General features: G+C 38.3%; 1 protein-coding gene across 17 annotated transcripts in view; it reads right to left on the bottom strand.

Annotated features, from left to right (window-relative positions):
• The window catches only part of CFAP20DC (CFAP20 domain containing), a 355,007-nt gene extending 331,590 nt beyond the window's left edge, over window positions 1-23,417 (bottom strand). For all 17 annotated transcript variants that reach the window (XR_008523269.1, XM_054550630.2, XM_054550631.1 and 14 more), the window contains exons 1-4: window positions 22,900-23,417; window positions 20,473-20,562; window positions 19,542-19,635; window positions 12,889-12,961 (exon numbers count right to left, since the gene is read on the bottom strand). Coding sequence is in view for 16 of the 17 variants with exons in the window: in XM_054550630.2 (XP_054406605.1) it covers window positions 12,889-12,961; window positions 19,542-19,635; window positions 20,473-20,562; window positions 22,900-22,920 (278 nt within the window). In the remaining variant the exon portion in view is untranslated. The remainder of the gene's footprint in view (window positions 1-12,888; window positions 12,962-19,541; window positions 19,636-20,472; window positions 20,563-22,899) is intronic.
• Between the last annotated feature and the right edge of the window lie 781 nt (window positions 23,418-24,198).

Here is a 24,198-nt window from a genome sequence, read left to right as displayed (position 1 = left end):
GAGGCCATATTCACTTTACTTAGTTTAAAGTTTCAAAGGAGCCTACTGTCTCTAACGTCGCTGAAGAAGGAAAGGTAGGAGCAAAATTCAATAGGGTAGAAGACTCTGAAACTTCCATTAGATTTATTTCCTGACCTCTTTGTCTAGCTCACTAGTAACAGTACGGAAAAACTAACATAAGAGTAACCTTCATTAAATTGGCTTGAGGCTAAAGCTTTGTTTGGAAGCATGCCCAATTTTCCATATCATAGAAATGAAAAAGGAAGCTTTGAGGTCTACATGGACCTAAACTCCTTAAAATTCTTAGAGAAAGACCAATATCTTCAATTAACTCCAGCCATTAAAATAAAAGAGTTCGCATTACCATTTACTGTGAGGAAATGGAAACACCAAATTAAAGTGTTGGGTCCACAGCCACACAACTAGGAAGCAGAGCAAAAGGAAAAGAAAAAAACTCTGGAATGAGCATCATAAATTCTGTATTGAATTCCAGGTTAAAATCATCAAACTCCATTCAGATACAATTTCAAATTCAGAATACTGCTATGCAAGGATCACAAAGGATCAGTTAAAATTTGTAAGGATGAGGTACACTTTTAGGGTTTTTTTTTCTTTTTCAAAGAATTTAACTTTTGCTTTCAACCTTTATCAGATTCCAAATGCAAGTAGTACTTCAAACAGCTAAGGGCTCAACACGTGAAAGCTTGTACATAGCAATAATATTCTCCATGACCCAAGGGCTAAGAATCCTAACCTCTCCAAACAGCACATGATGCACACCAGAGGGTCTCAGTGTTTTCAACCCATTTATTGAAAAAGCACTCGCTGAGCTGCATGAAAATGAGAAAAATAACATCAGTTCACTAGAGGCACAACAGTACAAAATGTCTATCAAAATTCATTGAGATAATGACAAAATCAGGATAGAAAAAGGAATTAATGCAGCTCAACAATATTCAGAAAATGAATACAATTCCTGTCAAAAATGTAATATCCCAAAGTCATTTAGTGTGATTGGCAGCATCAAATAGAGGAAAATGAATTTCTATTTCAAGATGCGGTTGGTTCTTTTCTAAGAGCTCAGGTTCGTAGTGCTCCTCCTGTGTACCAGATGTCTGCCCCCAGGCTCTGAAACACCTAGCAAACCACACAGGGAAGCCACGGGCCTCCCAATGCCTTGATGATGCAGTTTGGAAGGTACCAAAAATAAAATAAATTTTAAAACCTGTTGTTTTACCTTCAAGTAAAACCGTTAGACACAGTTACATTAAAATATTTTGGAAAAGAAAACTGCAATTAATATTATGAAATAAGCAAGTCAAGATGATTTTTGTAAAAAGCAAGGAAATCTTTTGTGGGTTGACACCTCGACCCTGAAAATGAGAGAATTCTGTTACTTCACTGCTCACTATCCTATGTGTTAGTACAGTAAACACTCCCTTTGCTCCACATGCAAAATGTAATGTGCTTAGATAATTGCTGGTCAGGTCATGAAGTTCTGAAACAACCTTATCCACAGGCGTATGATCCTGAATAATACAATTTTTGATCTTAAAGAAAAAAGAGGAATCAATAAAGAAGAGGTAAAGTTGTTTCTTAGTTTTCATTTTAAAAAGTCTAAAATGAATTCATCACATTTGGGATGCAAAATGCTAAAACAAAATAAAGATTTGAGGGAAGTCCTTCCTTTAATTCGCAGGCATTTAGCTCTTATAAAGGTAAAGATAGAAATATCTCAGCATGAAAGAGAGACCTTTCCTTCCTGAAACTCTACAGACAAAACTGTCTTATGAGAAGCCCCTTGAGAAGATATAAAAGGCTTAGCTTTTTCAACTTATATTAAAATTCAAATAAAATATTTACTATATATCTAGTACTTATGCATATATGTATAGTCAAATAGAAAAATAACAATATTTACAAGTAAGGCAACATGGCAAGGGAGTACAGAGCATAGGTTCTAGATTTAGGCTACATGTTTGAATCTTGGCTCTAAGAGTTAGTAGCTGGCAAGTTCCTTATCCTTTCTAGGTTTCAGTTCCCTCAAATAATAAAACAGAGGTAATAATTATGCCTACCATCCAGGCTAATTCTGAGGATTAATTGAGCTAAAACAAAGTGCTTAGAACAATGCTGATATGTCATAAGTGCTTAATGTTAGCCATTATTATTACTTTACATTAGTTTTCTCATTTAATGCTTATGACAGACCTGTGAGGTAAGTATTATTACTCTCACCCCATAGGGTGAGGCAGGTTAAGTAATTTGACCAAAGTCCCACAGAGGTAAAGCAGAATTTGCCTACAGATCTGTCCAGTTCCTAGCCTATAATCTTACTTCCCCCTAGTACTTCATATGTTCCCCACAGATCTTGCTCTTATGTTATCATAACATTCATCAAGATGTATTTAAATTTCCTTTTAAATGGATCTTTCACTCACAGAGTAACCTCTGAGGACAGAGACTGGGTGCTGCTTCTCCCTTCATTCATTAGTCCACCCATCCTTCTGCCTGTTATGTCCTATGTCTGTATTTCAGAGCCTATTATGTGTCATGCCTTGTGCTGGGCGCTGGGATATCAAGCTGAATAGAAAAGGCTCCACATCTTCATGAAACTTGAAGTCCACCCAAAAAGACAGATAATTAAATAAACATATAATAATTATAAACTGTTACAGTTGTAATGAAGGAAAAGAAAGGGGTACTAGAAAAGGCAGAAGAGATGAACCTCATTTAGTTGGGGGAAAATCATAAAAGGGCTTTCTGAAGAAGGGACGCCTTAAGCTGAGATGAGGAGGCTGAAGAGGAGAAGTTAGCCAGGCAAACAGATGGGGACAGAAACCACTGTGCACAGGACCCTAAGAAGAGACTTCACCTGGTGCATGAGGAAGTAAAGTAAAGAAGCAGGTTGGCAGCCAAATTGTGAGCTCCCAGCAGAGTGAGTGCTATGAGATGAGAAGGGAGAGGTGAGACCAGAACACCCAGGAGTATTTCGAATTGGGAGTTTATCCTCAGTTCAATGGGAACTTCAGTTGGTTTTTAGAAAGACCACTCTACTGCAGTCTGGAGACTAGAATGAAAGAGGACAAGAGAAGAAGCTGGAAGTCCACTGGGAAGCTCTAAGAGTAGGGCAGGCAAATGCGATGGTGGTTTGGGACTAGCAGGGTAGTAGCAAGCGTGGGGAGAAGTATACAAATTCAAGGTATATCAAATCCCCCATGCCTAACACAATGCCTGACAATAAGAGGAATTCAATTACCTAACGACTGAATGAACGAGTAATTCCTCAAGCAGAGCTGTTGCTGGTTATCAAGCCCCAACTACCCCATATGCATAATCATCCAGTGGGCATGGGAGACAGAAAGATGCTGAGGAAATGATGACTAAATCTGTAAACCAGCTGGCAAGACTTCACTTACGAAAACTTCTTGATGTATAGACGTATCTTTGTGAAACAAAATGCCTCTCCCATTCTGACAATGAAAAATTTTAGAAGCCAGATACCTTTCTGTTATGCGACTTTCCAAGCTTGTTAGAGAAATGTATTATTTAAAATAGCCTAGAGCTATGCTGCCAGAAACATAGTAAAACACTGAGGGTGCCGAAAGAAAGCCCTTTCATTTAAGGGGGAAAAAAAGCAGTGCAGCAATGCATAGAAAGACAATCCATACTTGTTATTCCACTTCCCTTCCTGTAAAAACATGATCTCTGTCAGTACTTCCTAAAACAGCACTATATTTTGATTGTCTATCAGCAACAAATTCAAATAGAGAGTTAGCATATTTTCTCACAATCTGATAAATTCCCAAGGTCAGGAAAGAGAATGTCTTCCCCATGTTATTTAGTAATTTTGATCTTTAATCCATAAGATATTTATTTTGTTAAAACTATAAAACTGAAACCATTTGGAAAATCCAAATGTTTGTCCATGTAGATATGAGAACAAGGTAATCTACTTCTATAGTCAACTGAATTTAAAATATAGTCATTATCCCCAACACCCCTCGAAATGTTTTCCTATCCTTAAATAGGTCAAGAGCATCAGTAACAGGGTAACAAAGAAGTCGTCAGGTTTACTTAGATATCAACTGCTCTCTGGCTAGGACTAAGTTAAACCTAAGATACTCATTGATTTCTCAATAATTAAAGCTTTAAGTTTTTTTTTTTTTTTTTTTTTTTTGAGACAGAGTCTTGCTCTGTCGCCCAGGCTGGAGTGCAGTGAAGCGATCTCGGCTCACTGCAAGCTCCGTCTCCCGGGTTCACGCCATTCTCCTGCCTCAGCCTCCCGAGGAGCTGGGACTACAGGCGCCCGCCACCACGCCCAGCTAATTTTTGTATTTTTAGTAGAGACGGGGTTTCACTGTGTTAGCCAGGATAGTCTCGATCTCCTGACCTCATGATCCACCCGCCTCGGCCTCCCAAAGTGCTGGGATTACAGGCTTGAGCCACCGTGCCCGGCCAGCTTTAAGTTTTTTTAAATTAGTTAAGACAGTCTATTGTCTTGGCTAAAGTAATAAGCTCTAGTGTTTGGGGGCACAAATGAAGCTTAATTTTGCATAGAAAAAGAGGGCTCATTGGCAAAAGATTCTGTTCTAAGGTTCAGCCAAGTGTCTTGTACAATTTTGATCAAAAGGCCAACTACCAGCACCCTCACGACTGCTTCTGATAGGGAGATAAGAAGAATAACTGGGCCTATATGGGATTCTATGGGTTGTTAAGGAGCTTAAAAATAAAATATAATTTACCTTCTTCCATTTGACAGGAACCACTTTTCCCATAAAGTTTTGTGTGATCCCCTCTACCTTTAGCATGCCTTTGGAGTCTTGAAAATGCTTTTTCTGTAGAACCAGGAAGTGATACGCGAGTGCATCAAACAATGCTTTAGTCCTGTTACTCTGAAAGCTATTTTAAAGAAACCTAGTGACCACGGCAGATGATGAAAGATCTTAGTAAAAAGTTTACTGAGATTTAAGATTGAATAAAACAAATGTATAAATTGTTCTATCTATCTTTTATCACCCAAGAAGACAAGATTGTATATTAATAGCTAAAATTCATATGTTAATAACATATAAACAAATCATTAATATCTAAATTCATATAAACTAAAAGAAATGAATAACCTCAAATTTATGTTACTCTCATTTTATTAAGAAAGCTCTTCTTCTTAGTTTGTACCAAACTTACTTAGTAAAAGTAGTATAAAATCATCTTTTACAAGGTGGCTGGCAATATGGCTGAATAGGAACAGCTCTGGTCTGCAGCTCCCAGCGAGATCAACCCAGAAGGCAGGTAATTTCTGCATTTCCAATTGAGGTACCCGGCTTATCTCACTGAGACTGGTTGTACAATGGGTGCAGCCCAAGGAGGGCGAGCCAAAGCAGGGTAGGGTGTCACCTCACCTGGGAAGCACAAGGGTTGGGGGAACTCCTTCCCCTAGCCAAGGGAAGCAGTGAGGGACTGAGCCATGGGGAGCAATGCATTCCAGCCCAGATACTACACTTTTCCCACTGTCTTCACAACCTGCAGACCAGGAGATTTCCTTGGATGCCTACACCACCAGGGCCCTAGGTTTCAGGCACAAAACTGGGCAGCCGTTTGGGCAAACACCGAGATAGCTGCAGGAGTTTTTTTTCATACCCCAGTGGCACCTGGAACGCCAGCGAGACAGAACCATTCACTCCCCGGGAAAGGGGGCTGAAGCCAGGAAGCCAAGTGGTCTAGCTCAGTGGATCCCACCCCCACAAAGTCCAGCAAGCTAAGATCCACTGGCTCGAAATTCTCGCTGCCAGCACAGCAGTCTAAAGTCAATCTGGAACACTCGAGCTTGGTTGGGGGAGGGGCATCCACCATTACTGAGGCTTGAGTAGGCGGTTTCCCCTCACAGTGAAAACAAAGCCACCTGGAAATTCGAACTAGGCAGAGACCACTGCAGCTGGGCAAAGCTTTTGTAGCCGGACTGCCTCTCTAGATTCCTCCTCTCCCGGCAGGGCATCTCCAAAAGAAAGGCAGCAGCCCCAGTCAGGCACTTATAGATAAAACTCCCATCTTCCTGGGATAGAGCACCTGGGGGAAAGGGCGGCTGTGGGCACAGCTTCAGCAGACTTAAACTTTCCTGCCTGCTGGCTCTGATGAGAGCAGTGGATCTCCCAGCACAGCACTCGAGCTCTGCTAAGGGACAGACTGCCTCCTCAAGTGGGTCCCTGACTCCCATACCTCCTGACTAGGAGACACCTCCCAGCAGGGGTCAACAGACACCTCATACAGGAGAGCTCCAGCTGGCATCTGGCAGGTGCCCCTCTGGGATGAAGCTCCCAGAGAAAGGAACAGGCAGCAATCTTTGCTGTTCTGCAGCCTCCACTGGTGATACCTAGGCAAACAGGGTCTGAAGTGGACCACCAGCAAACTCCAGCAGACCTGCAGCAGAGGGGCCTGACTGTTAGAAGAAAAACTAACAAGCAGAAAGGAATAGTGTCAACATCAACAAAAAGGATGTCCACACAAAAACCCATCTGAAGGTCACCAACATCAAAGACCAAAGGTAGATAAATCCACAAAGATGAGGAAAAACCAGCGCAAAAGGCTGAAAATTCCAAAAACCAGAATGCCTCTTCTCCTCCAAAGAATCACAACTCCTTGCCAGCAAGGGAATAAAACTGGATGGAGAATGAGTTTGATGAATTGACAGAAGTAGGCTTGAGAAGGTGGGTAATAACAAACTCCTCTGAGCTAAAGGAGCATGTTTCTAACCCAATGCCAGGAAGCTAAGAACCTTGAAAAAAGGTTGGAGGAATTGCTAACTAGAATAACCAGTTTAGAGAAGAACATAAATGACCTGATGGAGCTGAAAAACACAGCACAAGAATTTCGTGAAGCGTACACAACTATCAACAGCCAAATCATTCAAGCAAAAGAAAGGATATCAGAGATTGAAGATCAGCTTAAGGAAATAAAGTGTGAAGACAAGATTAGAGAAAAAAGAATGAAAATGAACGAAAAGAGCCTCCAAAAATATCAGACGATGTGAAAATACCAAACCTATGTTTGATTGGTGTACCTGAAAGTGATGGGGAGAATGGAATCAAGTTGGAAAACTCTCTTCAGGATATTAACCAGAACTTCCCCAACCTAGCAAGACAGGCCAACATTCAAATTCAGGAAATACAGAGAACACCACAAAGATATTCTTTGAGAAGAGCAACCCCAAGACACACAATTGTCAGATTCTCCAAGGCTGAAATGAAGGAAAAAATGTTAAGGGCAGCCAGAGAGAAAGGTTAGATTACCCACAAAGGGAAGCCCATCAGACTAACAGTGGTTCTCTCTGCAGAAACTCTACAAGCCAGAAGAGAATGGGGGCCAATATTCAACATTCTTAAAGACTTTTCAACCCAGAATTTCATATCCAGTCAAACTAAGCTTCATAAGCAAGGAGAAATAAAATCCTCTACAGACAAACAAATGCTGAGAGATTTTGTCACCACAAGGCCTGCCTTACAAGAGCTCCTCAAGGAAGCACTAAATATGAAAAGGAAAAACTGGTACCAGCCACTGCAAAAACATACCAAATTATAAAGATCATTGACACTATGAAGAAATTGCATCAACTAAGGGGCAAAATAACCAGCTGGCATCATAATGACAGGACCAAATTCACACATAACAATATTAACCTTAAATGTAAACAAGCTAGATGCCCCCAATTAAGACACAGTCTGGCAAATTGGATAAAGAGTCAAGCACCATCAGTGTGCTGTATTCAGGAGATTCATCTTCCATGCAAAGACACACATGGGCTCAAAATAAAGGGATGGAGGAATATTTACCAAGTAAATGGAAAGAAAACAAAAGCAGGGGTTGCAATCCTAGTCTCTGATAAAACAGACTTTAAACCATCAAAGATCAAAAAAGACAAAGAAGGGCATTACATAATGGTAAAGGGATAAACGCAACAAGAGCTAACTACCCCAAATATATACACACCCAAAACAGGAGTACTCAGATTCATAAAGCAAGTTCTTAGAGACCAACAAAGAGACTTAGACTCCACACAATAATAGTGAGAGACTTTAACACCCCACTGTCAATATTAGACAGATCAATGAGACAGAAAATTAACAAGGATATTTAGGACTTGAACTCAGCTCTGGACCAAGCAGATCTAATAGACATCTACAGAACTCGCCACCCCAAATCAACAGAATATACATTCTTCTCAGTACCACATTGCACTTATTCTAATATCAACCACACAATAGGAAGTAAAACATTCCTCAGCAAATGTAAAAGAATGGGAATCATAACACAGTCTCTCAGACCACAGTGCAATCAAATTAGAATTCAGGATTAAGAAACTCACTCAAAACCCCACAACTACATGAAAACTGAACAACCTGCTCTTGAATGACTACTGGGTAAATAACGAAATCAAGGCAGAAATAAATAAGTTCTTTGAAACCAATGAGAACAAAGACACAACGTACCAGAATCTCTGAAACACAGCTAAAGCAGTGTTTAGAAGTAAATTTATAGCACTAAATGCCCACATCAGAAAGTGGGAAAGATCTAAAATCGACACCCTAACATCACAATTAAAAGAACTAGAGAAGCAAGAGCAAACAAATTCAAAAGCTAGCAGAAGGCAAGAAATAACTAAGATCAGAGCAGAACTGAAGGAGATAGAGACACGAAGAACCCTTCAAAAAATCAATGACTTCAGGAGCTAGTTTTCTGAAAAGATTAACAAAATAGAAGGCCACTAGCCAGACTACTAAACAAGAAAAGAGAGAAGAATCAAATAGACACAATAAAAAAGGATAAAGGGGATTTCACCACTGATCCCACAGAAAAACAAACTACCATCAGAGAATACTATAAACACTTCTATGCAATAAAACAACTAGAAAATCTAGAAGAAATGGATAAATTCCTGGACACATACAACCTCCCAAGACTAAACCAGGAAGAAGTTGAATCCCTGAGTAGACTAATAACAATTCCTGAAATTGAGGCAGTAATTAATACCCTACCAACCAAAGAAAGCCCAGGACCAGACAGATTCACAGCCAAATTCTACCAGAGGTACAAAGAGGAGCTGGTACCAGTTCTTCTGAAACTATTCCAAACAATAGAAAAAGAGGGACTCCTCCCTAACTCATTTTATGAGGCCAGCATCATCCTGATACCAAAACCTGACAGAGACACAACAAAAAAGAGAAAATTTCAGGCCAATATCCCTGATGAACATCAATGCAAAAAGCTTATCCACCACAATCAAGTTGGCTTCATCCCTGGGATGCAAGGCTGGTTCAACATACGCAAATCAATCAACAGAATCCATCACATAAACAGAACCAATGACAAATACCTCATGATCTCAACAGATGCAGAAAAGGCCTTCGATAAAATTAAATATCCCTTCATGCTAAAAGTTCTCCATAAACTAGGTATTGATGGAATGTATCTCAAAATAATAAGAGGTATTTATGACAAACCCATAGCCAATATCATACTGAATGGTCAAAAGCTGGAAGCATTCCCTTTGAAAACTGGTACAAGACAAGGATGCCCTCTCATCACTCTTATTCAACACAGTATTGGTAGTTCTGGCCAGAGCAATCAGGCAAGAGAAAGAAATAAAGGGTATTCAAACAGGGAGAGAGGAAGTCAAATTGTCTCTGTTTGCAGATGACATGATTGCATATTTAGAAAACCCCATCGTCTCAGCCCAAAAACTTAATCTGATAACCAACTTCAACAAAGTCTCGGGATACAAAATCAATGTGCAAAAATCATAAGCACTCCTATACACCAACAATAGAGAGCCAAATCATGAGTGAACTCCTATTCACAATTGCTACAAAGAGAATAAAATACCTAGGAATAAAACTAACAAGGGATGTGAAGGACCTCTTCAAGGAGAACTATAAACCGCTGCTCAAGGAAATAAGAGAGGACACAAACAAATGGAAAAACATCCCATGCTCATGGATAGGAAGAATCAATATTGTGAAAATGGCCACACTGCCCAAGGTAATTTATAGATTCAATGTCATTCCCATCAAGCTACCATTGACTTTCTTCACAGAATTAGAAAAAACTACTTTAAATTTCATATGGAACCAAAAAAGAGACCATATTGCCAAAACAATCCTAAGCAAAAAGGACAAAGCTGGAGGTGTCATGCTACCTGACTTCTACCTATACCACAAGGCTGCAGTAACCAAAACAGCATGGTACTGGTACCAAAACAGATATATAGACCAATGGAACAGAACAGAGGCCTCAGAAATGATGCTACACATCCACAACCACTTGATCTTTGACAAACCTGACAAAAACAAGAAATGGGGAAAGGATTCCCTATTTAATAAATGGAGTTGGGAAAACTGGATAGCCAAATGCAGAATATTGAAACTGGACCCCTTCCTTACACCTTATACAAAAATTAACTCAAGATGGATTAAAGACTTAAACGTAAAACCTAAAACCATACAAACCCTAGAAGAAAACCTAGGCAATACCATTCAGGACATAGGCATGGGCAAAGACTTCATGACTAAAACACCAAAAGCGTGGCAACAAAAGCCAAAATTGACAAATGGGATATAATTAAACTAAAGAACTTCTGCACAGCAAAAGAAACTATCATCAGAGTGAACAGGCAACCTACAGAATGGGAGAAAATTTTTGCAATCTACCCATCTGACAAAGGGCTAATATCCAGAATCTACCAGGAACTTAAACCAATTTACAATAAAAAAACAAACAACTCCAGCAAAAACTGGGCAAAGGATATGAACAGACACTTCTCAAAAGAAGACATTTATGTGGCCAACAAATATGCGAAAAAAAGCTCATCATCACTGGTCTTGAGAGAAATGCAAATCAAAACCACAATGAGATACCATCTCATGCCAGTTAGAATGGCGATCATTAAAAAGTCAGGAAACAACAGATGCTGGAGAGGATGTGCAGAAATAGGAACGCTTTTACACTGTTGGTGGGAGTCTAAATTAAACCACTGCGGAATAAATGTAGTGATTCCTCAAGAATCTAGAACCAGAAATACCATTTGACCCAGCAATCCCATTACCTGGTATATACCCACAGGATTATAAATCATTCCACTATAAAGACACATGCACACATATGTTTATTGCGGCACTGTTCACAACAGCAAAGACTTGGAACCAATCCAAATGCCCATCAATGATAGACTGGATAAAGAAAATGTAGCACATATGCACCATGGAATACTATGCAGCTGTAAAAGAGGATGAGTTCATGTCCTTTGCAGGGACATGGATGAAGCTGGAAACCATCACTCTCAGCAAACTAACACAGGAACAGAAAGCCAAATACCACATGTTCTCACTCATAAGTAAGAGGTGAACAATGAGAAAACATGGACACAGGGAGGAAACATCACACACTGGGCCTATCAGGGGCTGAGGGGCTAGGGGAGGGATAGCATTAGGAGAAATGCCAATAATAATGTAGATGATGGGTTGATGGGTGCAGCAAACCACCACGGCATATGTATACCTATGTAACAAACCTGCACGTTCTGCACATGTATCCCATAACTTAAAGTATAATAATAATAAGAAGAATCCTGTCCCAAGCAAAAAGAAGAATGTGAAGAAATATAAGTGTGGAAAACCATGAAGTGTGAAAACAGACCAGCTTGGCCAATGGATTGAAATTGTGTAACATCCAAAAGAGTGATGCAGAACTACCTAGATGGAATGGAAAGATGTCTTACATAGCTACAGGCATACCTTGTTTTACTGAGCTTTGCTTTATGGCACTTTGCAGATATTATGTTTGTTACAAATTGAAGGTTTGTAGCAACCCTGTGTCAAGAAATCTTTCAGTGCCATTTGTATAACAGCATGTGCTCACTTTGTGTCTGTAGGCCACATTTTTGTAATTCCTGCAATATTTCAAACTTTTTCAGTATTATTTATCATTAACAGATAAATATGACCTATGATAGTGATCTTTCATGTTGTAATTGTTTTGGGGTGCCATGAACAAACCCCATATAAGATGGTGAACTTGATTAATAAATATTGTGTGTTTGATTGCTTCACTGAAAAAAAATCAGCTTTTACTTAGTAAAAGCAGTATAGAATCATCTTCCTTAATAAGAAAAATCATTTATTCTGGCATGGAAAATAAAAACCTAAGCTCAGACCTTGGACAGCTATTAATTACAAAGAAAAATGAGAAAACAGCATACCTTAAATGTAATGGTTAATTTAAAGTATATAAATTTATTAATAAAATCTTAAACAATACTCAATTCTATGCAAGTGTAGCAATCAAATGTTATTTTCATTCTCAATAACATCTCACATAATAGATAGCTCAACTGAGTAAATGTTGTATATTTTCATTTTTGCTAAACAATCTCCATTTAAAACAAATATATTGCTAGCTGTCTATACGTAAATAGGAAGGAGTAATACTTCTAGACAAAGTAAATATTATTAAAATAAGATATTTCAATCAATTTTAGACCAACCATAGTTTTGAATAGCAGACCATACAAAACATAACATCACCCTCCATTCAAACCAAAATCTCAAACTTTTGGATTATATATTTCTTCAAGTTATAGGTCATTTATTGTCAAAATAATAATCCTTTGATATTTTCTTAAACAGATGAAATTTGCTTTCTTTTCCTAGGGAAATGCCAGACTATAGTGATATCTAAGAAATATGATTAAATTAGTTTAATTACTTGATGTTGACTTGATATAAGTCACTGCTCTTTAATGCAAAAACTGCCACTTGCAATTAATGATTGTTGGTACTGCTTCAATTGATCAAATGTCTAATACACATAAAACATTCAAAGAAGTTCTGTATATCTTACAGCAATTCAGTGGAGAAGTCTTGTCCCAGGGGTACGTAAATCTGAAGTACAAGAAACCTCTGGATCAATCCAACTAGAATGAGAGGAGGAAATATACATTCAAATGTTTGAAGCTTTTATATGTGCATATAAACAAACACAATCACAAACCATCAACAAGCTGAAGCTTTTAGCATTTCAGTAATACACAGAACTGCAAATAGCACTACCTATGAGTTACAACCTCATTACGAAAGCAAAAAAAATTGATGAAAATAAAATCAAACTCACAACAAATGTTGTCTTTTAAAGTTCCATCTGTGGCCTTCGTGAAATTTTTATCAAAATTTTAAAAATAATAAGTTTTTATTTATTATTTTTATTAGGTTGCAAGAGAATGTACACATACAACTGCATTCAACAGAGACACATAAAATTGAACTATAAATTCCCTTCAAGGCAGCCATAAAAGCATGTGGCAATTATTTTTATTCACTGGCAGTTTTAACTGTACTAAACAACTTAATAAAAAACAATAGATCAAGAAAACAATTCTAATTACGACAACTACAACTGAAGGTTTGATGAGCCATAGCTAATTCATACGGTTTTAAATGTGTCCACAATGAGATGAATAGGGGAACATATTTTCATTTATACCTTTTGTTAATTAACATATATTTAATTAATTTAATGTTCACTGAGAACTGATAGCTTTTATTCCCTATTACTAGCTTCATCTGGATTAAAAATATTTGCAGAGAAACCAGTCCCTACAGCATTTTTGACAGCCGAATTCTACAACTGCTTAAAAAATCAATTGATTTTATATTACCTCTCCAGATCTGTTCACTTAATGCCTTTTCTCTTAGGTTTTGAACTTTTGCTTGATCTCTCAATTATGGTGCTCTTAACAGATGTTTTTAGTATGACACTTCCTAAAATATGCAATTTACAAACATATTTTCCTGCTGTGGGACTTTGGGTAGAAAATGGAGATGTCTTGATTTATCTGTGAACCTCTCCTACAAAGCCAATAGTACAGACCAACACGTGGATTAAAGACAAAAAAAGGCAACTAGTCTAAAACTCATGCTATTTTATATTATTCCAACTTAGTACGCTTAACAAATTAAGGGATTTTAAAGTAACAACACATTTTTGGATACTCTATATAAAGAACTTCTGGTATATGATTCCCATTTTGCAACATTCCTGAACAACTTATAACAGTTCCTATGTTTTATCCCAGATTTACTTTCCAAACAATAAACACATTTGATCAAATATGCGTAATATTTTTATCAAACATACAGGGATAACCTTTACTTAAAAGTACTAAGCTTCTGCTTAGTACTCTCCAGAGGGCCATCAGTAGTGTAAGCAATGTAACAGAAATAAGAGATCACAGCCTTTGATCCTAGAAAATTCTCTAGAAATCTGACTTTACCATATTTATGGGAAAAGCCAGTGAGGCAAGCAGAGCTCTGGTCTACAAAAGCAAAGTGAGATACCAAAATGAGGCCAACTTAAAGAAACCATCCTCAATCAATGTCTCTTGCATCTTGCATTGATTGGCCCCACAGTATTTTTCCATTGCACAATGGCCTCTGTAAATAGAGCTGAGAGAACAGCAGGATAAGTGAAATAAGTCTTTAAAAAAGGTCCCTAATTTATGTCACAAATCTCACTGAATCAGCACTGTTCTCTTCAAACACAAAGAGTTACACACATAGGGCATTTTTATATAAGCATTTTTAGATATAAAAGAGTTCTTACCCTCAAAAAAAGAAAGTTTTTTAATTCAACTTTCTCACATATAGAAGCCCCAGTTTCCAAAAGGCTTCACTTCTAAGATTAAAAGAAATATGATGATACCATATGGTGATGATCTGACAAAAAAAAGTACTTTAATAACATTTGACACAGACTGATCCTGTGTGTCAGATGCTAAATAAATTCTACAGTAACATTTTTTTCCAGTGGCTTAGTATATTTAAACTGACTATTCATGTCTACATTATATTTAAAATTACCCTGTCTAAGTAATGTTGAATGTGGAAATTCTGTTAGTCAAAAATGTCCATCAAGTACATAAAATTCATAAAAATTTAGTTTCTTCCTGAAATATGCAGCTTTTTACAGTTTTATAATCTGTTGTCTGTCAGAAACAAACTACCTACTTTCAGGAATTAGTTATCTGTTCATCATGGGCTATTCCATATCCCTTGAGCAAATCAGAAAACCTGTGTGGGCCCTTTTACTTTTCATCTGTAAAACTGGGTTAATAGTTTAGATTTACAACCCATAGGATTATTTATATGGATTAAATTAGGTCTACCATGCAACAAAGATTACTGAGCACCTACTACGTACAAGACTCAATGCTGAAGTTTCTGCAGTAAATAAGACATACATGGTCTCTGCCCTTTTAGAATTTATATTCTAGCTCCATGAAGGAGAAGGTCAGGGTGCTATGAAAGCATATAACCCCGGGTCCTTGCAGGAGAAGAGGATGATTAGTGAAGCTTTTCTTGAAGGACAAGCATTGAAACTCAGCTGGGATGAATACACAGGAATTGACTGGGCAAGCGGGATGGGTGTAGGAGAGAGGAACAAACCTTGCTGGCAGAGAGAGTACTCCATTCTGTGATGGAAAAGGATGGAGTAGATTGGATAAACCTAAAAAGGGGTTAATGGGCTGATAGGAGAGACAGAAGAGGAAATGCAGCAGGAGACCAGTTTGGCAAAGTAGAGAAGAACCCAATTATGTGGGGTCTTGAAGACCATGTGAAGAATATAAGTCATCCTAAAATCAATGGTAAACCCCTCGTACATTCATTCATTTATTCGACAAAGATTTACTGAATGTCTATTCCGGGGGGAAAATGCTCTAGGTAGAGGGTACAGTCTGTGCATGGGTGCCAAGGTGACAGTGCACTGGACTATGTTTCAAAACAGCAATGGGACCTGTATGGTTGCAACAGCATGAACAAGAAAAAGAGTAACGGAAATAGGTCAGAACTAAGAAGGGCACCAGATACTGCAGAGTCCTATAGGTTTTTGAGTTTTAATCTGAGAGAGATGGGACATTTTTAGTGGAGGAGTAACATTACTTATGTGTTTCTTACAATTTAAAAGTATTACTCTGGCTGCTAATTTGACAACGACTGTAATAGAGAGGCCAAGTCAGAAACAGGGAGACCAATTAGGTTACTACAATAATCCAAGCATGAGATACTGGTGGCTTTGACCAGTAGCACTGGAGGTACCAAGAAGTGATCAGACTCTCAACCTATTTTAAACATAGTGCCAACAAGACCTTCCAGATAGACTGAATGAAGAGAAAGAAAAATCAAAGCTGATTTAAAAGCTTTTTTTCTAAGCAACTGAAAAGATAAGTTGCTAACAGCAGAAACGCGGCAGCCTGCAGGAGAAGGAATTTCGAGGAGTAAAGACCAGAAGTTAGGCTTTGGACATATTGTATTTCAGCTGTCCAAGCACAGAAATGTCAAGTAAGTAAGATGATATTCAAGAAGTCTAGAGTTAGGAGAGAAGTCTGAGCTGGAAATGTAAGCTAGAGTAAGACAGAGATGGCATTTAAATCCATGAGCTGGAAGCTGATAACCAAGGGAGTAAGTGTAGACAGAGTGCCAACGACTGAGTCCAGGGACGCTGCAACGTTAATTTGAGTTGGGGAAAAGAGGAAGAACCACAAAAGAAGGCTAAGAAAGAAGAACAGTGAAATGGGAAGAAAACTAGGAGTATGGACATCTTGGGTATGAGTGAGGAAAATATAAGAAGGAGGTGTCAACTTTCTCAAATGCTGCTAATATGTGAAGTAAGATGAGGGCTGAGAACTGTCCACTGGATTCAGGAAAATAGAGGCAGGTCAAAGCCACTGAGGGGTTTTAAACAGAGGAAGTCATGACAAGATAAAAATGATACTAAAGTGGGGGCCTGAGGAGGCCTGGAGAAACCTCATAAAGGTGATCTCATCCTCCAGAGCAGCTGAAATGCAGAACAATGCCAGGCTTCAGGGATGCTACCCCCCCAAGACACATCATTTGATTCAGATGCCACAGGCAGAGAAAACAATGGTTTCAAATATGAGCCTCCAACAGAAAGCTCTGAAGAAGACCCTCCAAATGACATATGTTTATGTGTGACAGAGCTGCTTCTCATATGGGCAACTCTATATAATGTGTTCCAGAGTGAAGAGCAGCAGGGACTTATTTATTCAGCTGGTGAAGGGTTTACTCAAGTCTCATTATCAAGGCCAGCTGGTTACAATGAAAAATTATGACCCAAACTGTCACAGTTTCATAGTATGGCAAATTTAACAAACTTATCAAACACCAACCATGTACCAGGCACTGAGTTAAGGGTACAAAGAAGATGATTCGGGAAGATCCCTGCCCTAGAGAAGTGCACAGTCTGATAAGTAATATCACAATCTCCTTTATTTTATGTGTTTGAGATCCTCAAATACAAGTTGAACCAGAAATATTATTTTTTAAAATGAAAAGTTCAACATACTTAATTTCATTACTAAACTTTCTTCCTAAGTAGTACCTAATACAGACAGAAACACCAATAGGGTACCTAATGTCAAGTTTGCATAAATAAAGTGGATGTTTACTCTTAAAATAGGAATACATAACGGTAATTGAATTTAGAAATGTTAATTAAAAGCTAATTATCTATTCAAGGCATGTCATTTAGTTTAAATTTAACCATACAAACTTCACATAGAAGGTCATTTTACACAAGTAAAAATAGCTATAAATTTCTGTTATTAAAAATTCCAAATAACCTTAAAGGCATTAGTGCAGGGCAGACTATATAAACTGTTTCATTTGTTACAGTGCTACACATGATATAGAAAAGCCAGATTAACTTTTAATTATAAGGCATTGTACAATAAATACATTAAAAGATTTTTCTGTTTTTTTACAATTAAAACCATTATCTTTCCATTTAAAAAAGTAATTATGACACATTAAACTTGGTTTGTTTCTTAAAAAAAAAAACCTCAGATAAAAATGGAAAAGCAGAGCTTGTATTTAATCATTCAGTCTTCAGTAGAGGAGGAATCTATCTCAGAATCAAATGAGAAAGGTTACTAGAAGTGATTGATTTTAGTAATAAGGTAACCATGTGCATAGATACTGAGGGCATTAAATGAAAATACAGGTGGGCTTTATAAGTTAAGAAAAAAACAAAAGAGCTAACACTGGCTTAGAACAAAGTCATATTCCTGAAATTCAAATATATCTATATGTCTTACAAAACCAATATCCTTAAAAAGATGTCCTGTGTCTCTTGCAAGAAGATGAAACCACAGTTTCAGATAGGTTTCCCTGGATCATCTTAGTTCACCTCATTTATAAGTACAAATATATATGGAAATGCAAAAAACCTCCTGTTACAGACACACACACACACACACACGCAGAAACTATTAGCAAAGCATAATCTTTAAGTGGCAGTAAATTAAAAACTATCTTTAATGATGATTATCTCTTCTTTTTTTTTCCAGTCTCTTTCTTAGTTTAGAAAGAAACACTGGCAAACCGCTTTAAAATAAATCATCTTTCACTTATAACTTCTATAACTAGTTTATGTCTTAGAAATCTAAAATATGCATGTAGTAGCTTGAAATGGCACATAAAGCATAGAACCTATATAAGTTTAGAAAATTGAATTAAAATGATAAAATCAGGTACCAACAACAGGTCTTTTTATAGAGCTTCATGCATGGTGGGTATTCGATAAATGTTCTAATGAATGAAAGAAAGAATAAGTAAATGATGAATGTAAAAAAAAACTATTTATATTTGCTAAATCACCTGAAATTTATATTTAAAACATAGGACGTAGCTGATGAAAAATTTAGTTAATCATTCTGATAAATCATATTCCTTAAATCAATCAGTTTACTCAAGGTCTAATTTAGTAGCAGAGCCTTGAATTATAACCCTATCTCTGCTAATAACTGGGCTTCTGATAAATCTGGGTTATCTCTCAGGGTTTCTTCTGCTTTGAAATGTTGATCTTAATTTCTAAAGTAAACAAGAATTGAAATAGATTCTATGGGTCTTTGTTAAATCACATATTCATATATATACTTTAATTATGATTAATTTTAAAAGGTAATAAGTGTATGAGTTGACATGTCACTAAATTATGCTCTATATCTTATTTCTGATACATTTTTTCTCATAAATTAATTTCTTGTAATTTAGGAATGCTGATTTTATTTCAAAGTTTAGCCCTGATGAGGAACCAATCTCAGTTTGTTCATTTGTAAAAGAGCTATTATGAGGATTAAAAGAGTTCATAAATATTAAATGTTTACAAAGCTCCTGGCACATAGTAAGTGCTCAATAAATGCTATTATTATCATAATTAATGGCTGCCAAATACTCTTCTAAATCTTCTTTAAGATACTACTAGATTTCTAGAAGATGGTGAGGTAGAATATATTTTTTTAAAGGCCTAGCACAGTGCCTAGCATACAGTTAGTTGCCCTCTAAATTTAAAAAAAAAAATTCTATCACCTTACATAAACAGATGTCAGTAGAAGTCATACTAATGTGCCTATTTATGAGACATAAAAGCATAACTTTGAGTACAAAATGTTAAGTTTCAATATTAAAAATATTACTTACGGATTTGCTTATTCTCCTTTGGTAACTGAATTTTGTTTGTTTGGCTGCTGCCTTCCAGGACAAACACAAAACTTTTAACTTCTTTATCAAATTCCTATAGAACAAAATGAAAACAGTAGTTATCACAGGATATTTTATTTGGCTTCTACTATAAAATTGAAACTTCAGATCTACAGGGAAAAAAAATCCCATATTCAAATAACTTAAAAGCAGGCTCAGGCCTTAGTACTTTTATTCTGAGACTTGCTGGGAACTAGAATATGGAGGCATGGTGAAAGGACAAAGAGCAAGGGCATTCAAGGTGTGGACTGGAAAGTGACTGAAATTATGGATGATGGATTCTGGGCTGGAGAGAAAAGGGAGACAAATAAAATAAACGAATTAATTAAATCAATAAATGAAGCAAAACAAAACAAAGGAAAAGTAAAATAGTCAATGGCCTAAAGTTCCCAATGAAGTTGAAGAAGAGAGTGGAGTAATTGAGCAAGCGACCTTAAGAATAAAGACTGGGGTCAGAAAGGGACATTTTAATGTCTCAGTAACTTCAGAGGTCCTATAGTTTGTGGTGATAGGGAGCAGGGTAAGACAGGAGGGATGAATGCTGAAGTAGAGTGGAAGAGGTTGTTAAAGATGAAGAAATCAAGAAACTGAGAAGGCCAGGACTTGGAGAGATTTTTCTTACAGATACTGAAGTCATCTAAAATGATATACAGCAGGGCATGGAGTACATAGAAGGGTTATGACCTGTATGCCAAAGTCTTAGACAACTGAAGAGTGGTGTCCAGGACAGCTGCAGCCAACAATGTCATGAAAGGATTTTGGAGTGAAAGAACAGGAAAAACAGCTCTGAAATTTGATCAAGCCCTTTCTTCTATAACCTTCACTCACATTTCTTCCCCTGATTTATGTGGCTCTAATTTCTAATACTTACTTTCCAAATCACAGATGGACTACCAAGGATCTTCCATTTTGCTCCAGGATTTTTTCCTTGAGCACTGAAGATTTCAACAAATGCACCTCCCTAAAAAATGAAAATAAAATATTAAAAGACAATGCTAACGAGGAAATATTATCCACCACATAGTCTATAATCAGTGTTCCCGGCATCTGTCAGTTAAGCTCATCTGGGATGAAACATTATCCCTGTTATTACTCTTACTTTATACCTTGATTGTATCTAAACCACAACCATTCTGATTTGGGTCACCTTGGATTAATGGTTTAAAGAATCTGTTTTTGAAGCATGACAAACATTAAATAAATTATGCCATACAAACCCTACAGCATCTCATTGGGGGACTCATTTACTTGACACATACAGACCATTCTTGCAAAACATTTTATGTTTTACAGACTGTGTTTTGCAACCACACTAAAGGGTTTAAAAGCAATTCTTGAATCAGGCCAATACTTTCAGGTAGTTATCTCTGAATACAAGCTTTCTAGTCATACTGACTGAGGCTCCAACACTGGCTTTTTAACTATCTGACCTTGGAGTTACTTAACTTCTTGATTCTCCATCTATAAAATGGGTTGTTGGATTACATAAGATACTAAATATTAAACCTCGAGCACAATACTCAGCTCACAGTAGGGGCTCAACAGCACCAGCAAAGTTTATTCAAAAAATGGGAAGGGAAATTAAACAGTTTAGTACTGGTCAATAAAAAGGCCTGGGAGGGATTTGGGAAGTCCTATTTTGATCATTCCTACAAGATATTTTTATATATGTAATACAAATTAATGTGAAGATCTATAAAATCTGTATAAGAGCAATCAAATATTGTTTCTGCAGACAGCCTACTGGTTCCCCATTGTAAACATGAGAACATGGAAGGACACACTTATGTAAGCACACTGAAGATATTACTGAATGTCCATAAGCTTTAATTAAGAAAGGGGAATTAAATAAGATAATTATCTCTAAGGAAGAATTTATTGCAAAAAATGAGAATCCAATATGAGGACTAAATACGGTTTGAATTCTAAAGAATATGTGAGCAAATCTAATTTCTGTAAGGAATTTCTAGCTTTTAATTTTTTTCAGTAATATAAAGATATTTTTGCCTCTGAGTTTTAACACACAATCACTTGAAGGTAAGACATTTAATGTCTTCTTCCTTAGGCAGTATTACGTGCAAACTGTATGTGGGATAGAATTACTATAGCTTGTGAGGGCAGGTCATATTTCACTATGAATTTTAAATTTGAGACAGCTAGTCCTTTTAAAAGACAAAAGCCCTCATACTTGGTGAGAAAGCAAATTCTCCCTGCTGCTTTTTGCTTTCCCATTTCCTCCAAGTTTCCTGTAGTGGGCACATGTTTTTTTGATAATATATTTTACCTATAAGATGTGAGACAAACTCTCTAAAAGTGTTCTAGCCCAATTAGTGATAACGAATGGGACAGAAGAAAGAGAACTGCAGACTACTCCGAGAGCACTCATAAAGAGGCAAGTAGTGTTAGGTGAACGAAAAGGCAGAAGCAATAAAGAGGTGGAGACGGGTAGAGAACTGATTAGATACAGTAACAAACGTTCATCAGAACAGCAGGACTAGCATGGTAAACAGACTGTAAACAAGGAGTGTAACCTCTTGCAAAGGCGAGGAGAGGAGATCAGGAAGGGAGGTGTCCAGTGAGGTGAGGAAAGCAGGTCGAGACACTCTAGGATACTCAAAGTGACTGAGGACGACCCAGAAGCAGTGTTTCTCCAAGTGTGATCCTTGGACCCCATGCATAGAAATCACTTGGGGGAAGTAGTTAAAAAGCTAAATCAAGTGACTCCCACCCAGAGATTCGGATTCACCAGATCTGGGATGAGGGTCTGGAAATCTGCATATTTACAAGCACCCCAAGAAAGTCTGATGTACTCCAACGTCTGAGATTCACTGACTCCCAGTTCTGGAAAAATAAAACAGCACATAGCCAAAGTGCTTATTTTCTTTCTTGATGTAACAATGCATGCATGCATTCACTCATTCACTCTTCTAAATCGCTTCTGAGATACCAGTGTTGCATGAATACTGAGTCTCCAAAGCGCCTTGTTAAAACGCAAGATTTCTGGGCCCTGCCCTCAAGATTCTGATTCAGGAGGTTTCAGTGGGGCTTAAGATCTCCATTTTAGGTAGAATCACAGACAATTAATTCATCTTAAGAAACACTGAGTTGGAGAGTGAACAAAAGCCAAATCATAGGCCTAGACATTGGTAACTTTTTCCTTCTCTCTGGGTCAACAACTTACCCCTGAAAAAGACCTTATTATGGGGATAGAGGGTGCACTTTATCCTCACCCCGATCACGGACTACTTCACTCAAGAAGAGAAAGGTATAGACAGGTTGGAGAACCGTTTAGGGTTACCTGGTACTCATTTTTGAACATTCCCGCAGGGGGCCCAGGGCTTGAGGGGCACAGAGTTCAGGGTTTTCCAGCGAGTGGCGTGACCCTGACGGCTGGAAATCGGCTGGCGGGAACCCAGGAGCCCGACGGGTGGGAAAGGCCTTCGTGCTTGGCCCAGACTTGGGCAGGCTCTTTTCAGCCCCTCCGGCTCCTGGTCAGCTCCATCTCCCGCCCTCGACCAGCACCATTGCGGCTCCAGCCTCCGCGGTGCCCGGGTCTGGGGAGGGCGCAGCTGCCTGGACGGACTCCGGGCCGTCCCTGGGGAGTGACTGTGTGTGTAACCTACGTGACGGGGCGCCCAGTCGCGGAGCCACGGACAACCGCCCGCTGGCCTAGGAAAAGCGGGCGCGCTCCCGCTGCCGCCCCACCCCAGAATCCGACCGCGAAAGAGCAGCGCCGAGCCCCACCAGCGTTCCGGCCGCGCCCATTGGTTTCCACTGGGCGCCTGCGCGTTGCGCTCTCTAGGCTTCTCGCCGACGGGCACGGGAGGATACGCGGTGACGTAGCGTTGCCCAGGCAACCGCGGGACTCCTGGAGAAATGGTGGGCGGTCCAAACGGTGAGCAGCACTCTCCTTAGGTCATGACCTCTGCCGACTAAAAAGGCTAAACTCAGCGTGGATTAGGGCTATGCCAGGTACTGGACTCTTCTAGAGTACCTGTCACATCGGTTTGGTCTCTCCTCGTGGTAAACACTGATAACTGGTAGGTTCCTGAGGAATACAGTCATGGACTCATGGAACCCTCACGCGGCCTTTGCTTAGAAGATTCCCAAATTTGGGTTCGTTGAGGCAGTAAGAGGGTCAGCTGGACCCTTTCATTGTTTCAGAAGACCCTAGGAAGCCAAGATTTTCTTTGTAGAAAATAATAGCTTATTGAGACTAGCACTCGCTTAAGTGTAACTATTAAGTTACTTTATTTAGTTTCTAGATCAGAGCCACTGCTTACATGGAAGGTACTATTGCCAATTTTTGGCTAAGGAACTGTGGCTCAGAAAGGTTAAATGGCTTGGCCAAAGTCATATGGCACCAGTTAGGAATTCTTATCTGATGCTGCACTCATGGTTGAGTTAGGTCAATGGCATAGGTTAATGCTAATCAGGTACCACTCATAAAGTTCCTGCTGTAGGCTGAGTGGCTCACAGGTTCACAATTCTGTGAGGTAAGGGTTAGTCTCCTTTCATTTGAGAAGATTGAGATTCAGAGTCGATTAGGAATTTACTCAAGGATGCAATATTGAGTTTCATTTATGTTTGAGTCTAA

The sequence above is a fragment of the Pongo abelii genome, chromosome 2, assembly GCF_028885655.2.
Source record: "Pongo abelii isolate AG06213 chromosome 2, NHGRI_mPonAbe1-v2.0_pri, whole genome shotgun sequence".
Classification (NCBI taxonomy): domain Eukaryota; kingdom Metazoa; phylum Chordata; class Mammalia; order Primates; family Hominidae; genus Pongo; species Pongo abelii.
The sequence above is the reverse complement of the archived record's forward strand: the minus strand, read 5'-3'. Positions and strand labels throughout refer to the sequence as shown.